General features: G+C 36.3%; 1 protein-coding gene across 2 annotated transcripts in view; it reads right to left on the reverse strand.

Moving 5' to 3' along the window:
- The window catches only part of gpc5c (glypican 5c), a 166770-nt gene that overhangs the window by 41767 nt on the left and 107598 nt on the right, over positions 1-17405 (reverse strand). For both annotated transcript variants that reach the window (XM_065262065.2, XM_065262064.2), the window contains one exon: positions 16136-16256. In XM_065262065.2, the coding sequence (XP_065118137.1) occupies positions 16136-16256 (121 nt within the window). The remainder of the gene's footprint in view (positions 1-16135; positions 16257-17405) is intronic.

The raw sequence follows: 17405 nt of genomic DNA on the forward strand, positions 1-17405 counted from the left end.
AAGTTTTAAACCACAGCTAAAGGGGTTGCATTGACTCCACTTCACGTCATGCCTAGCAACACCCTTTAGCTGTGATGTTTTTTACATCACAGCCTCTCGTTCCTTATTGCGTACATGAATAGATTAAACACAGTTTACATGGAGTTGTATAGGGAAATAATGCAGAAAGGAAACATCCGTGAATATAAAATGAATGGCAAAGCAAAATCACATCCCTGATTCTTGAACTCTATGACAAGCAATGCAAAACACGACATTCGGTGGAAAAATAATTAAATATTTCTTACATATAAATGTGTGAGAAACAGAATGTACAAGGACTAAAATGACATTCATTCCTACCATACATGCTTATTGTTTTCAAATGTACTGTACTGCAGCACTAACTACTCAAACTTTCAAAATGCACCCCACTAACCAAATACCTCTCTTATTCACAGGTCCAGAGGAATGCACAAGATTAAATTCTTCTTCATATGCCCGCCGGTTTTTATTGACTACAAATCTTAAGTTGCCCGAGTGACGGATTCTTTGGCAGGCGCAGGTTGAGGTGTGTTTGTGTTGGTAGCTAATAGTTCACGCGGCTTTGTTGAAATCTCCCAGCAGGGTTCAAGAAAACACATTCCAGGACTTAATGACCAAAATCAGGGTAAAATATTACGTATCTGCTGCACACTGGCATAAAAAGAGACTTGGTGAGAAACACAAAAAAGAGAGACAAAAAGCCAGAATAAGGAGAGAGTGCACTGGAAAATAATGCCAAAGAAGAACCATTTCTGGCTGAATGGTTCTATAAAGAACCTTAACATCTGAAGACCATTTCTGTTTCACAAAAGGTTATTTGTGGTAAGACAGCTTCTTGAAGGTAATAAAGAAATGGTTCTTCTGTGTTCTTTACAAGTGGACGATGCTAAATACAGGTGTAAACCGGGTGCTAAATGTTTTGAGCTCGTCCACTTTTCGACCAGATTGCTTTGTGGTGTAGACGCACATGTGGTCGAATCTGTTCCAGCAGCCAAAATAGACTCTCCGCCTCAGATCTAATCTGATGTATTGAGCACAACAGTGTTGACAGCATAATCTTTAGGCTTTCATTGATAAAAACTTGAAGTATAAGAGAAAGCTCTTACATATACACGTACAAAACTCTATGCAGCATGTTTACTTACAACACATACAAAATATTAGTTTGCATATATTTAAATCCATCATTTTTCACGTTTAAATGAAAGCAAAAGTGGACAAAAGAGACGGATTAAAATACCAGGTGTAAACATGAATCTGTCTCACTCCTCCACTTGTGATCCGATCGACCAAAACCCATCTTAATACCAGGTATGAACAGCTCCTTTGACTGAATGGTTCTTCAGGGAACTAAAAATAGTTCTTCAGATGTTAATGGTTCTTTATGAAACCATTTAGCCAAAAATGTTTCTTCTTTTGCATTGTTTAGCATCTATATTTTTTCAAGAGTGTGTGATCAGGTATAGAAATGTGTGTTAAACACAATCTTAAAGGGATAGTTCACCCAAAAATTTAAATTCTATCATCATTTCCTCATCCTCATGTTGTTATAAACCTGTTTGAATAATTTTTTCTGATGAACACAAAAGAAGGTTTGATAAATGATGGTAAGCACAAAGCTGATTGTAATCAATGACCTTAATAGTAAAAAAAAAATATTATGGAAGTATTTTTATAAATGATGAAGACGATATTTTGCTAAATGACGTGAGTACAAAGTTGTTGACATTTATTTGTTTTTCCTACTATGGAAGTCAATGGGTTGCGTCAACTGTGTGCTTACCATCATTTAACAATATATCTTCTTTTGTGTTCATCAGAAAAAATCTATTCATACAGATTTTTAAGAACAATAGGGATGAGAAAATCATTAAGTTCATTTTTGGATGAACTATCCCTTTAAGGCCTTTAGAGACTGTTTCCCGATTGGGCTTAAGCCAAATCCTAGATTAATTTGACATAATTACATTACATACATACTTCGTTTTTTTAACATTTAACATACAGTATGTACCCCTGGACCTCAAAACCAGTCATGAAGATAATTTTTTGTTTGAGATTTATACATAATCTAAAAGCTAAATAAATAAGCTTTCGATTGATGGTTTGTTAGGTTGTGACAATATTTGGATGAGATACAATTTAAAAATGCAAAAAAATCTACGGGCCCTATTTTAACGATCTAAGCGCATTGTCTAAAGCGCACAGCGCAAAGTCTAAATGGGCGTGTTCGAATCCACTTTTGCTAATTTAACGATGGGGAAAAATGGTTTGTGGGCTGAGCACATGGTCGAAAAGGGTTGGTCCTACTTTTTTAATGAGTAATGGGAGTATTTTGGGCGTAAAGTGCAATAAACCAATGAGAGCCTCAGCTCTCATCCCCTTTAAATACCAGTTGCGCTGGCGCTATGTCTAATCCCTATTTAGATGACGGACTTTGTAAACTGAAAAACTAAACGGAAAAAAAGATCCCCAGTTTAAGATTAATGTTAAATAATTGTGTTGATTTTCACTTGTATTGACATTTTTATTTTTTTATAAAACCTTTAAAACACGTAAAAAATTCAGGCTTTTAATTGCTGTAAATGTATGGCTATCCAATAACATCAAAAAATAATTTACAAGTATGTAAAGGTTTGTACTCTAAAAATACTATTTATTTCTTTATTATTTAACAAACAGGAGATAAAGAATTTACAAACGGCTCTCCGCACGTTTCAGCACTTGGACAGCGTCATTTTTTTGCTTAAGTTTTTTTAAGCATTACTTAAAAATGTTTCACCATATCCACAGGTACAGAGTCATCATATACAATAAATCCGTGAGGTAGCATTTAAAAAAACATACAAAGCATTTATTTACTTACCAGGCTACAGGTGAAGCAGCTCTTTGCGCCTTCTAAGGTCTCAATTGGTCCTCATTTATGTCCAAAAGACTCAATAAGAATCTTTTACATTCAATCCTTTAATTTTTCATATCTAAAAGCGTTTTTGTGCTGCTGTGCATTCATGTATGTGATAAGCAAACCTGCGTTGTCGTCCCGTTTATAGGCGCATACTAATGTGCTCTTTAAATAACAAAAAACATATTGCACCGTTGACTTTAGACTGTAGAGCAGGTTTTTGTTGGTCAATGGCGTAGTCTATTTTAGTTGCCTCAAAATAGCAACGCGCCAACAATGTGCCTGAACACACCTCGTTTTCAGACCAGAATGCCCATGGACACATTTGCATTTTGCTAATTGCGCAGGGTGGAAACTAGCAAAAGACACTTGCATCGCGCATTGCGCTGCATTGCGCCGGGTGTAAGATAGAGCCCTAAATATTGAGAAAATCGCCTTTAAAGTTGTCCAAACAAAGTCCTTAGCAACACATATTTACGGTAGGAAATTTACAAAATATCTTTATGCAATATGATCGTTAATATTCTTTGGCATAAAAGAAAAATCTATTATTTTGACCTATACAATGAACTGTTGGCTTTTGCTACAAATACCCATGTGACTTATGACTTATGGTTTTGTGGTCTAGGGTCACATATAAAAACATACATGGAGTAGTACAGGGGAATAATACAGAAGAAAACATCCATGGATGTAATGAACGGTAAAGCAAAATCACATCCCTGTTTCAAGCATTTTAATTTGCTCTATTTCCTTAACCACTCTGTTACAAACCATGCGAAACACATCATTCTGTTGGTTAAGAATCCAATATGTCATATTAATGTACCAGAAACAAATCATACAAATCAATGTGGACAGAATGTACAAGGACTAAAATGGCATTTATTCCTACCACAGATGTTTGTTGTTTCCAAATGTATTAAAGCCAAGTCCTAGATTAAAATGCATGTTTGAGCTGTCTTAATATACATTTAAAATCATTAAAATAAACCAATGCCATTCTTTTGTCTCAAGATACACACCAGTCATGTTTTTTGGAGGTATGTTTGTAAAAGTTATTTAAATGTCTGTGTGCCAAACTCGAAGCAAACTTTCTTTTTGAGTTTTTCTAAAATTTAAATTATGATCTACTCTTTCAGGAATATCATTTAGCAGACGCTTTAATCCAAAACCCCTTACAAATTAGAGAGCATTTAACATTTTATCGTAAGAGCCAACACACGCACAGTTTGACCCTGACTCATTCAGACTCCATCACCTGTGGATCTAGGAGCACTGCTGTGTGATGAATAGGACGAAAAAGAGGCTTTAATAATTCAACACACCAGGTCGAATTAGGCAAATACCCCTTAGGTGTACAAATTTATATTTTTATCTCTCAAATTCTGCACAAACCTTGAGTTCCTGCAACATGAAGCCCTAAAGCTCAAAAACCTTTGAATGAAACCTACGACACCTAAACAAACATCACTTTTAGAGCAGTGCTACACTGTGCTAACAAACACATTTAGAAAAGCTTATGGGTAAAATTAACAGTCTGTCAGTGGTTGTGGGTGGTGCTTAATCAGTGTGATGTCACATTAACAAGAGAATCAAAACAGCACGTCTAATGAGACTGCTTTGGTTTAATAAGAAGGGTGGATTTTTTTCATTGTTGGGTTGTTGTTGTGAGACAGACAGTTGGAAAGATGTAAAGAACGAGAGAGAGACACAGGCCGAAAGAAAGAAAAGTGAGAAGCTCAAGTCAGAAAAAAATGGACTGTTAAACGTCTTCCTCTCATACTCATTTTAATCAAACGCATTCCTTCAGCCTGAGCGCTGCGTCTCCAGGACAAACAGAGCGCGACGTCTGGCCTGGCACAGCGTTCATGACATTGACCTTCTCTCCGTAAGGAAAAAGGGCTTTCAGACTTTAGACGGCCTGGCAAACGGCCTCATATTTTCCGTGGAGGGAGAGGACGTGGTGCTCGGATGGAGCCGTATAGGGAGTCGCGGCTTCACATGTAGCTATGAGGATTAATGCAGTGAAATATTGTCAATGAGCCAGTGAATTAACATGATAAAACGCAGCCGGGAGGAGTTTGTGGGTCACCAGAGCCCTGTTAAAGCCAGCGGCCCACTGACTGCTTTACTGATAGACAAGATGGGTGTAATTTGACATGCTTCGCTTGTTCCTAGCAGAATAAAGTTGTCTGGATTTGACAAGCATCATGCTTGTATTCTTTATATGTCTTTGCTTTACAGCAAATAGAGAGAACTAAAGAGGATGAGCAATAAAGAGAGGGATGGGGCAGGGGAGAGGGGGAAATGAAATGAAATTAAGCAGTGTTAAATTAACAAGAGGAAAATAATGTTCAGTCATCTGTGCTGTTTTGGAAGCAAAGGATTTTCTTCTGTTCTCATGCTTCTGTTTAGCAATGACTGTGACATCACTGAATAAGAGTGAACGAGCGAAAGAGAGAGAAAGAAAGAGAGAGACATTTAGAGGCATCATTCATTTAAATGTATCTGATATGAGCTCTTAACAAATCTAAATTAAGAACACACTTCATTTCTTCATTTACCAAAAGCTTTCATTTAAAGTGACTTATAAATAATATCACGAGAGTGGTCCAGGCTATAAAAGATACACAAGTTGAATATAGTGCTTAAAATATTAATTAACAGACACATATAGGTCTATTTTAAAGCAATTAACCATAAGAGGCCATGTATGGTTTTACAATGTGTTGTTGGGCATGAGAGAAAGTCACGGGGCTTTAATAAAAGATGGCAACAGCAGTACGATTAAAAACACTAATGGTCAGCCAAACAGCATACTTCCTTGGGATCATGGTTGGCAAACAACTTGATTTATAAGCCATTAGATGTATTGTGGGTCAAAAAAAATAAGTGTACATTTTCTGTCACTAGGGTGGCACCCTCAGAGGTAAATTTCTGGGTCTTTCTGGGTTTACAATAGGGGTGTAACGGTACGTGCATTCAACCCGAACATCACGGTATACGTACATCATGGTTCAGTGAGGTTCGAATACATTTATTTACTTAAAGGCGGGGGGTGTGATTTTTGAAAAACACTTTGGAAAAGGGAGTCGGGCCGAGTAACAAAACACACTTGTAGCCAATCAGCAGTAAGGGGCGTGTCTACTAACCGACATTGATGCCTGGGCTGTGCATGTGTGGGGCGGGTCTATCAAAAGAAGGTCCAGATTCTATTGGGGTAGGGGCGTGACTGTTTTGGTCATTTCAAATATCAACATTGGCTTTCAGAGATCATGCACCCTGCCTTTAAGCTTTTGGTTTTTTCACTGATTTAAATGTATGTACAAGACAAATTGCCAGTAGTTTTTAAGTTAAATGTAAATAAAGTCCTTTTATTAAATATTATTAAATGAAAAGATCCCAGGCATTTGGTATTTTCTTTCTACAGATTAACCGTGACCAAGGTGATATTATCACGAATTTCCGCGTGTTTTTGTGATCGTATAACAAATTCCTGTTTTCGAGTGATTATCGCGTATTTGTTACTCAATTGCTTTTTCCTATTTTTTAACCATTGTCGCTTCGGTTTAGGGTTAGATTTACATAAAATGACATCCCAAACCCAACTCTAACCCTAACGGCAGGCGACATATAAAAAAATAAATCAGAAAAAATATTATAAACCAATACATAAAGCTGTTGAGTAACCAATACGTGATAATCACACGAAAACAGAAATTTGTTATATGATCACGAAAAAACATGGAAATTCGTGATAATATCACAAAAAACGAATCACAAAAATTACGTGACTATATCACGAGGATGTGTCAACAAATGCCTGATTGCAGCTCGCGGACAAACTTCGCCATTTACAGTGCATTAAAACTTATTATTTTATTTAAAACTTTATACTTTATTATTTTCAAGCCGCATCCACACTTCATTCTCGAAAAGCATAGTTTGCCTAAAGGGGTGTACGGTATACAAACTATGTAGTATAAAACAACCACGGATACAATCAGAATGTCTCTCTATACTACAGTATATAAACAGCGGCGTGGTGTCTGCTGTATTTTCCTCTTCTTTCGTTTACTTCCAGGGTTTTGTTGGAATTTCCCGCACGTTGATTTTGACCGATCAAAAACAAATACGTTCAAAGACACGTGGCCAATAAGTGATGTGGATGTTATCACATGACTGCATTTTGGTTCGTTTTAACTGGGTCGGACCAGAGCAAAGGGAACCCAAACTGCTAAAAAGCTACAATGAATCATTTTTTGCCTTTGGTCCGGACCAAATGAACCGAACTACAACACCCTTAGGGTACCAGATTTTTTTTCAAAAGATAATAATTTTTACTTGACTGTTAAAGGTCATTGTTGATGATACAGTGTTCAGATGTGGAACGGGCAGTGGAGAGTTTTTGTAAACTCTCTAAACAGCTGTCCAGCTTCACGATTAACTTCACACAAAACGTTGTGTTTTCCCTGAGGCCTCAGACAGAAGATGAGCCTTTGAAACAGAATACCACCACAATATACACCTGATACCCTGCCAATAGTGAAGAGACCTTTAACACAGAGGACTACAGGTCAAGTTATAACCTAATAAACTGATCAACAAACAGGAGTTGACCCCAATCAACCTGCTGGGTAATTCAAAAGAACAAATGAAGTTCAGAGCCAAAATCAAGTCAGCTTCAAGAGTTTTGTTTTCAGAATTTGCTTATGTGAAGTAGGCACTAAACAACAAACACACCAGAATATAAAGCATCCAAACATGAAGATCAGGGATTTGAAATATTAATAAAATAATACAAATAAACGGAATATAAAGAGTGATTCTGACATGTTTTCTTGTAAATTATAATTTTTAATCATGCTTTTATGTTTAGGTTCAGTCATTTCGGCAATTAGTCAGTGATTAAAATGTCCTATTTCCACAAATCTCACTTTAGGCATTTAATTGGTATTTAACACATTTGAATGTCTTTAGCTGCCTACAAAACACACCCACAAATCTCCACTACTGAAAAAAATCTCCAATCTCTCTTCACTGTCCTTTCTGAAAAAGGTAAAAAGCTGAAAGAAATTCAGTCAATATACTAAGAGCTTTATACTTTATACTTAATATATTATATTTCATAAACCTGCTTCATAAAGTATAAAGCTCTTGCATTCTGACGTTTGCATGCCGTCGTTAACCCAATTCATCTTAGAGGATTTTGCTACTTAATCATTGTGGCGTTTTGCAGATTCTGCAAACAACGAAATATTTCTGAAAGTAGTTACACTGTGATTAAGCAAAAACTATTTAATGAATGTTTACGTGCCAAGAGCATTGGGTTAAAATCAGGGGCGTCATGCACCAATTTTTTTTAAGGGGGCACAGTGTCAACAGCTCCCAGAAATTTGTGTATACACAGACATCAAACGAAATATTATAGAGCTTTCAGTCTTTTCCATGGCACTTACATTTCTAACAATCTGAAAACCCCTGCTTTCATGCAAAAACCTCCAAAATAAAAGTGATGACTAACTTTCATATCAAATACTATTCAATCGGAATAATGACACATTTGCATCATATTCACATCTGAAACGGCATGTTTTATTTAAGTCTTAATGGCTTGTTTAATTGTGTCATTAATGCATTTTGCACAACAACTACATTATCATATAAAATTTATGTAATTTTAAATCCATAAAGTATATAAACAACGAAAATGACATCAGCTATAGCCACGTGATTGATTTTAATGTTCAATAATGATTTTAAAAAATATGTTTAGATACAATTATTAGAGGAACGGATTTTTGCATTAAATTTTACCTCATGTGAGCATGTGAGATTCCGCGCCCGCGTGAACTTTGGCGAACTTTGGCGTTGTGCCAAGAAGATGAATCTCTACTAATATAACGTTGAGACGGTCACATTTAAAACCATACATTTTCTACACAGAGAAGGTTAACTGCACATTACCGTACTGGGGTTTGGAAATGTTGTGAGCGTTTCTAACACGTTTTAATTCCTCAGATAGCAAAATGCAGCAGCAAGCCAGCAACAGCAGAGAGCTCGTGAGCGCGCCCAACACTGATGACGTCTGCGGCTGCGCTCTGACTGCAGCGCCAGCTGCCGCCAGAATAAAAGTAATGTAACATGATCAAAACACGATCAAAATGGCGAAAATCTCCGAAAAGTGACAAGGATGCAGCACAGAATGTATAATATTGTGCATATTAACAGATTAAAAGTCAAATAACAGATTAATGGACGCTTATTTGATTTAGAGGTTGGATGCAAAATCCATTGGCTCAAAAAAACCAAGGGGGCAGGTGCCCCCTCAGTTTGAATGGGCATGACGCCTCTGGTTAAAATCAATGTCTCAGTTTTGACGGAGATGGCGTTTAACGGCTTTTGCACTTGAGTCCTGTAAATGATTGGCATAAAACTGGCTGAAACGGGTGGATTGTGACATTCCTAAAATTCACAGGCGGGGATGCGGGCGAATAATTAACTCCTTGCTGGCGGGTAGTAGCACGGATGAAAAATATGTGCAATATTTGTATGTCTAAATTACCATTACACATACGCAACAACAATATGACATCACGTCACCACCACTGCAACAGTGCGACTTTTGTTGATGCTTCTCATCGCCTAGTTGTAGCAACCGTTGCAGGAGTAGCTATGATTGAAGTAAAAGTAAAGTTGGCGAGTGAAGTATAAAAAATTGTTGACAACTAGTCTATGAGGCAAAATCGGATGTGTGGAGAAAGTGTGGTGTAATACGAGGTTGTATTTTTTTTCATTACTATTTGTGTATAGTTATCAGGTTCCAAAGCCTATTTAGGTGCTGATGGTAGGCTAAATGAATGGTGCAAAACAAAGTGCACTTTAGCCTGTTGCATTAGCCCAGTCATGATGCTGTTGTGATGTTGAGAGAGTTACGAGATAAAAAATAAAGCATTTTAATTGGAATGATTTGAGCGTGTGTGATTTATAGTGGACACGGATCGGGTAACTGGCCAAATAATAATGGGTCTGGGCGGGTTCGGATTTAATTTTGATATTATCACGGGTGATGGGCGGATCTGGTGCTAAACTTTGCGGGTATGGGCAGGTCTCCAAAAATGATATGAGCTAATCATATTTACATACCAAGATAAAATGTTAAGGTTTTTACTTATCATAAGCAAATTTGTGCTAACTCATTTGTAAAAAATAAAAGCTGAGACTTTTTAGAAACATGCACGAGATGTTCTTTGCAACATTTTGGAATATTGCATGAATTACGTGAACTTATGTCAATCGTGCCAGCCAATCGTGCTATCAATTAAAAATAAAAAGGGCAGTATTTGTAGCAATAGCCAACAATAGTATGGGTCAAAATGATCAACTTTTTTATGCCGAAAAACTTTAGGATATTAAGTAAAGATGAATGAATATATTTTGTACATTTCCTATCGTAAATTTGTTACAAAATGATTTATCATTATTAATATGAGTTGCTAAGGACGATTTTCTCAATACTTCAAATTTTATTTTGCACCCTTGGATTCAAATTAGGGATGCACCGATACTGGTATCGGGTATCGGCCTCGATACCACATTTTCTAAAGTACTCGTTAAAAGTCCCCCGATACCTGGAATCGATACCACGGTCTGAGAAATGTCTATGTTTGAGCGGCGTGTAAGGGGTTAATGCCTCTTGTGTTGTCCAAAGAGGCAGAGTTTACAACAAACTGGAAAACTAGTCCTTTGTTTTTTTTTGTTAAATTATATGACTAAAGCTGTTACCTGTACATTTAAATCATGTTTTTTTATTAAGTACTCTGTATCGGTATCGGCAAGTACTGAAATACAAGTACTCGTACTCATACTCGTATTCCAAAAAAGTGGTATCGGTGCATCCCTAATTCAAATAGTTGCATTTCTACCAAATATTGTCCCATCCTAACAAACCACACATATTTTGTGGTTTTGTGGTCCAGGGATCACATTGATCATTTCCTGTTAAAGTAATAAATAAAACAGAAACCACTAAAATTGTCAGAAAGAAAAAGAAGAAAGAGGAACAAGAAATACAATTTTCCAAGGAAGGTCTTGTTTGAAGTGGAAGCACCCACCCGAAAGTTCTGGCGGCCCAAACCGAACAGCATATAAATGAATTCTCTTTAATGTTGTAAACCAAACGTCATGTAGAGCAGGTGTTTGTACAGTAGCACCGCCCAGTCAAAGCAAGACTTCTTATTTTTGCTCTAACACTTTAAAAGTGAAAAACTTCCCAGTTAAAATTTCCCTGAAGTCATAAGAATGACAACATCGCATGCATGAGTGTGTTTAAAAAACAAAAAACACCCACCCTATGGACAGAGATGCTATTGTGTTTCCACACCCTAAAACAGCTGTGCAGTTGGCCCGTTCCTTAGATTCCATTGGGAGATATTTACAGGGAATCAGATATAATTACCGAGCATTAACGGGAGGGACGGCCCACCGGCGACCTGAAACACGGCTGGATCGTTTTACGTCTCGTTTAACGTCCACTCATCTACTCTTTTTGGTTTGTGGACCTCTATTAGTGCATCTGTTCAATGTTAGGTCAGAAAGTCACCGATGCATTGTCTCTCATACCCTGAATTGAGTTCAAATGCTTGTATAATCAGTATTATGAGTGCTGAACCAGAATTAAATGTGACATTTAATTGCTTCTCGTAAAGGACGACTGGGACTGTGGCTTCTGTTCTCAAACATACTGTACAGTCATACAGGCAACCACTTCAGATTTCTCAAGGACTCATTCAAGACCAATTTGTAGGATTTGAGAGGAATAAAAATGAAAATCGAAAAGGCATGGAATTGCAATTGAATTTCCTGAATGTTATTAAAGCCCGTACATTGCGAACAATGAACACGGACAGGAACGAGGTCATGCTGCAGGCTTCAGTGGAACCAAGCCCATCGGAGATAAATCTGGATTCATGGACCGTAGATGTTTAGCCAAGTACACAAACAAAACCGAGATCTCACCAGTTCAAGAGGTGCAGCATTAGTCAGGGATGGTCAAACCCATCTCTGCCTGTTTTTACACATGTTTTAACAAACAATCTAAACCTAAGTTTGACTTCATGCCCTCCTTCTGTTGTAGCGCATCAAACAAGGTCCCAAAGAGCATTCACACCACAAATCAAATTCTGATGTCAAACAGAAAGCATAAAAAATGTCAAAACTCATTCATCCAGATCACCTAAAACATTCAAGGTCTTGGTGTCTATATACAGGTTACAGCTTATTTCTAAAGTATTATTTGCCACAGATTAGTATTGTCTGGGATCTGACTTTTGTGTGGTCCATTCACACGGGATAAGCAAAGGTTGTGATTTTACTTAAATTTACTGGGTGTAAATTGTAAAACGTACAATACATCGATGTGGATTGATACATCGATTTTATTTCTAAGGATCCGATGCATCAATGCCACCCTTTATTTTAACACTCTCCATGTTCTTATTCCTTGAAGTAAAGTCCTTCTACGTATTCCTGCCATAGCGTGCAATTTTGTTTATTTTATCTTCTAGGTCAGCAAGTGAATGCAATGCAGCAACAAACCAGTTGTAGCAGCGAAAACAAAGCGAAAGAGACAAAAAACGAGCGTTTGTTTAGCACTGCAGGTGATATTGTCCATGCAAAACGCAGTGTTCTCTCTCCTAAACATGTTGATCAGTTGATTTTTTTAAAGAAAAATCTCTCTCTAAAAAAAACTACTGTTTGATCTGATGTTGTGTTTCAGAACAAATGCTTAAGTTTAACAGCTTTTTTATATAAATTTATTTTTAATTGAATTACATTTTTTACCTCAGTGATTGTCACTATTGCACATTTTGGCACAAAATACTGAAAGACTTTCACTGTTGCCTCCATGAGCTTGATTTTATGTGACATTTTGCCCCTCATTATTCACTTTTCTTTATTTAAATGGTGTATTTTTGTTAGTTTGTTGTTGTAAATGTTCCAATTGGGACAGAGATTGTGCCATTTTCAAAGTGTTTAATTAAATGTTCACGTTATATATTTTAGTTGCATTTGTAAGTAAAAATTTAGCTGCTTAACTAGGCACGTTACCGAAAAAAATATCGGTAAATTAATCGAATCGTAATTGCATCGAAGTAGCGTTTGATGTATAAGCAAAAAATGCATTACTGGTGGAGAAAAGCGATTTTGTATTGAATCGTAATGAACTGTCTGATTTAAACCCCTATAAATATCTCCCGGATATAATGTTGACACTTTGCACGACACTATGCATGCAACGCCATGACACGCGGTACCTTTTCTATCTTAATGAGAGTTTTGTCCTGATCGCCGCTGACAACTACACCTGTACAGAGATCTCATTTTATTAAAGTTCTGCACAAAAAATTATGCGATCCCACCAAATCTTGGCCAAATTACAGAGATGTTGATTGGCACCAGACTAATATTATCACAGGACCTCTGTGTTCAGCTATGGTAGGTCATTTGCGGGGAATTTTTACTTTAGAAAATACAGACATGGCAGATTTGCACGGGATACAGATCACGGACAACCTCCGAAGTTATTACAAATCACTAGCGGTCACCAGGTAATACTAATCCCGTGGTTTTAAGGCAGCATATGAAATGGATTCGGAGTAGGTATAAAACATCTGACATCTTCTATACACCCTTACATCAACAAACACAAAATGATCTTCGGCATTCACAACGTAAAGGTGCAACAAGAATAACCTTCACTTTTCGAGTTGCCATAGTAACAGGCATCCCTGAACAATGAAAAGCAGATGTCATTCTGACTGAGAAGACGGAAGACGAGTAAAGACAGACAAGAGAAAGGCAAAAAAAAAAAAAAACTATGCAGCATCTAAACTACAAATACATTTATCATTTTCTTGCCCCTTTAAATTCTCTTTCTGTCTTTGTCTCGCTCACTTTCTATAACCACATATTTCCAGTTTCAAGAAACCTCTAAGGTACAGCGGATCAATATTCCCATGCTCTGAGCATGTAACACAGCACACAGATTCCTCTGGCGGTTTCAGTATCTATCATCTGAATAGGAAATCTATTCAAAGTATTTCTGTTGAAAAATTGCCTCAACATCTGGCAAAAAAAATCATAATTTTATTAGGGTGAAACACGAGTGAAAAGAAGACGGAGACAATGCATACCCATACATTTGTGCATGAGATGTGCGCATGGGTGTTTTCACGAACAAATTGTGATTCAACAAAAACTTTCGTATTAAAATTTCTTCTAATGTATGAAAAAATTGAACAACAACTAAAACCACACATACACAAATAATAGGCTATAAAAATAGGGGTGGTTTTCCGGACAAGGATTAGCCTAAGACAGGACTAGGCCTTAGTTTAATAAAGAAATATAACTTTTAACAAACATGCCTTACTTAAAACATTACTGGTGTGCATTTCGAGGCAAAAAAAACATGTATTTTAAGATATCTCAGTGCAAGTTGTATTCAGTTTGGACAGCTCGACTAGTCTAAGACTAGTCCCATCCCAGTCCAGGAAACTGCCCCATAATGTTTATGATAATGTTGGTATATAATTATTATATTTTATATTATAATATTTTCTGTATTATAATATATTATTACAATGTATACATTATCTATATGATGATGATGATGATGATGATTATTATTATTATTATATCCAGTATTATACATTATTATAGTCTATCATTTTTTCTACACATATAAAGAAGATTAAATGACAAATCTTCACGCTTTCCTTTTTAAAACTATACTAAAACTACATAAAAACTAAAAGTAATGATTTTTGAAAATGAGAAACAAAATCAAAACTATTTATGCACCACTAAAAACTAAACTGAAATAAAATAACATATTACAAAACTAAATAAAAAATTAAAACGTATACTTTTTTTAAACTATAATAACCCTGGTACGCACGTACTGTATTGTTAATTAGGCAGAAAGTTTTCGTGAGAAGTTCAAGTGTGCGTATAAATACGAAAAACATATGCAATTATTAGTGAATGAGACCGGGGGGGGGGGGGGGTTCATGCACTAATTTTTTTAAGGGGCACAGTGTGCACAGCTGACATACATTTGTGCATACACAGATATCAAACAAAATAGCTTTCAGTCTTTGGACTGTTTTATGCCTTCTATTAAGAGAAGACTTAATTCTGTATGTTCAGTCTGTATGATAAGTGAATAAAGCTTTTGTTTTTATGTGACTGAAGTTAATTATCTGTTAACAACACCAGCATAAATTATTTGATAAATAATTTTAAAAGTTTATTAAAAATGTCCAAATAATAAATATTAATTGAAGTAACACATAAAACATTGAGTAAATACTTAAATTTTAATTGACAGAGTACTGTAAGTTTTTAAAGATTCAACTAATTAAAACATTTTAGTTGAATGAACTATAAAGCTAGTTGAGCAAACATACTTTTTATATTTGAGTCAACTAAAAAACATCAATCCAGGTAACACTTTGGAGTCAAAAATTGAGTGAACATAACATTTCTGTGGAACTAGTTACTAAAAAATAATTCATTGAGCCAACAATTTATTTTTTACAGTGCAGTGAGCACGCTCAGACGGTAATGAGTAATGACGTCTGCACTGTCTGCAGCGCCTGCCGCCAGAATAAAGTAATGTAACACGATTTAAACACTATCAAAATGGCAAAAATCTCAGAAAAGTGACAAGGATGCAGCACAGAATTGATAATATTGTGCATATTCAACAGATTAAAAGACAATTAAAAGATTAATGGACGCTTCTTTGATTTTGAGATTGCATGCAAAATCCATTTGGCTAAAAAAAACAAGGGGGCACGTGCTGAATGAGACCCAATGTTTTCCCTTATCTGAAATGTTTCATGAACACTCTAGGGGGTAACTCAAGCATAAGTGCTTTGATGTAGCAGGAATTAGGTTTAATGAAATGATGTAGTCAAACCCAGAACCTTAAATTTGAGATTTATGTTTTTAGCAAACTTTGTAAAAATTAGCGCTCAAAGTATAAAAAAGAAATCCTTTTTCAACAGGTGCCTACAGCCCAGGGGATACTTGAAAGACTCTTATTTGGATTCACTGTGTAGTTAGCTACCTTTTTGTTCATTTCCAGGTTTTTAGCAATGCTCTAAGGGAATTTCCTCTAATTGTTGTGTGTCCTACCTGGTTAAACTGTTCCAGTTTGGCCTTGACCTCCTTAAGCACCGGGTCAAACCCTCTGACCCTTACTTCTGGATTCTGTCGTTGAGCACGAACTCCACTGCTTACCACTCGTGCTGTATAACTGAAAGAAAAAGAGAGAAATTCAATTTCTGTAGAAGTTAAACTGAGAAGATCATTACATTTGTGAGCATTTGTGTGAGCCATCAAAAAAATATCAACCTTTGGCTGAGCTCCCTTGGAGACTTAAATCGTCAATCTACTGTTTGTCTTTAACATGACACGGACAGCATTTTGTTGTGGCAGCCCATGAGATCAATATAGCTCAGACTTCCTGACAGAAATAATACATTATAAAGTCTAATTGCTGGCTTATGGGATGGAGGAGAGGGGTTGTATACGAGAGTATTGATGAGGTAGTGACTGAGAGACGACACCTCTGGAATAATAAAAAAGAGGAAAAATGCCTCAATGGATGTGAGGCTAATTGGAGCCCTGTGAAGGACAGGAGAAATGTGTGACATACTACAGGATCAGGAGAATGCTCGGTTATTTACAGACAATACTTGCACATCCACAAAAAACTAAAAGCCAAGCAAAAAGTTTGAACATATAGAATAGAAGACAGCAAAAATGATGCCATCAGACAAATAAAGAAAGAAGATTAAGGTATGTAATGGCTGGGATTTGTGTAGATGTTGTGGTATATTTGGGCTAAGGGTGTGTGTTGAGATATGTCATTGATGAAAATGTGTATTAAGATGTCTAACAGCTTTGGATGTCTGTTAACTCTTTCCCCGCCAAGAGAAAACGCTTTTAAGAGAAAACGCTTCCATGCCGATAACGCGTTTTTACAACAGTCCATATTTCCCTTAGGGCAAACAGATCAAACTCTGTGTATGTTTTGATCATCGCTTTGAATCTGATTTCTATAAGAAGTCTTTCGCAAAAATTGAATCTCAGATTTTTGCTCAAAAGTTATATTTTTGAAGAAACCTACTATATTTGAGAGGTGATAAAAATAAAAAATGAGGCAAAAGAATGAAACATTTTTTTGTTTTGTTTGTTTCTTTGTTTGTTTAAAGCAGAGGGTCTGTACTTTCATTTGATATATCGTAACACTTTATATGAGATTACACTTTAGGTTCTGGTAAACACACATTAACCTGCATTCAAACTTTGTTTGTAAAAGTAGGCGGGAGTATAATACATAATATCCAAACAGCACTGTCAGAAATCGTGACGTCTTTTGACTCGAATGTGTAGCCAATTA

This window comes from Paramisgurnus dabryanus, chromosome 6 (assembly GCF_030506205.2).
Source record: "Paramisgurnus dabryanus chromosome 6, PD_genome_1.1, whole genome shotgun sequence".
Classification (NCBI taxonomy): Eukaryota; Metazoa; Chordata; class Actinopteri; order Cypriniformes; family Cobitidae; genus Paramisgurnus; species Paramisgurnus dabryanus.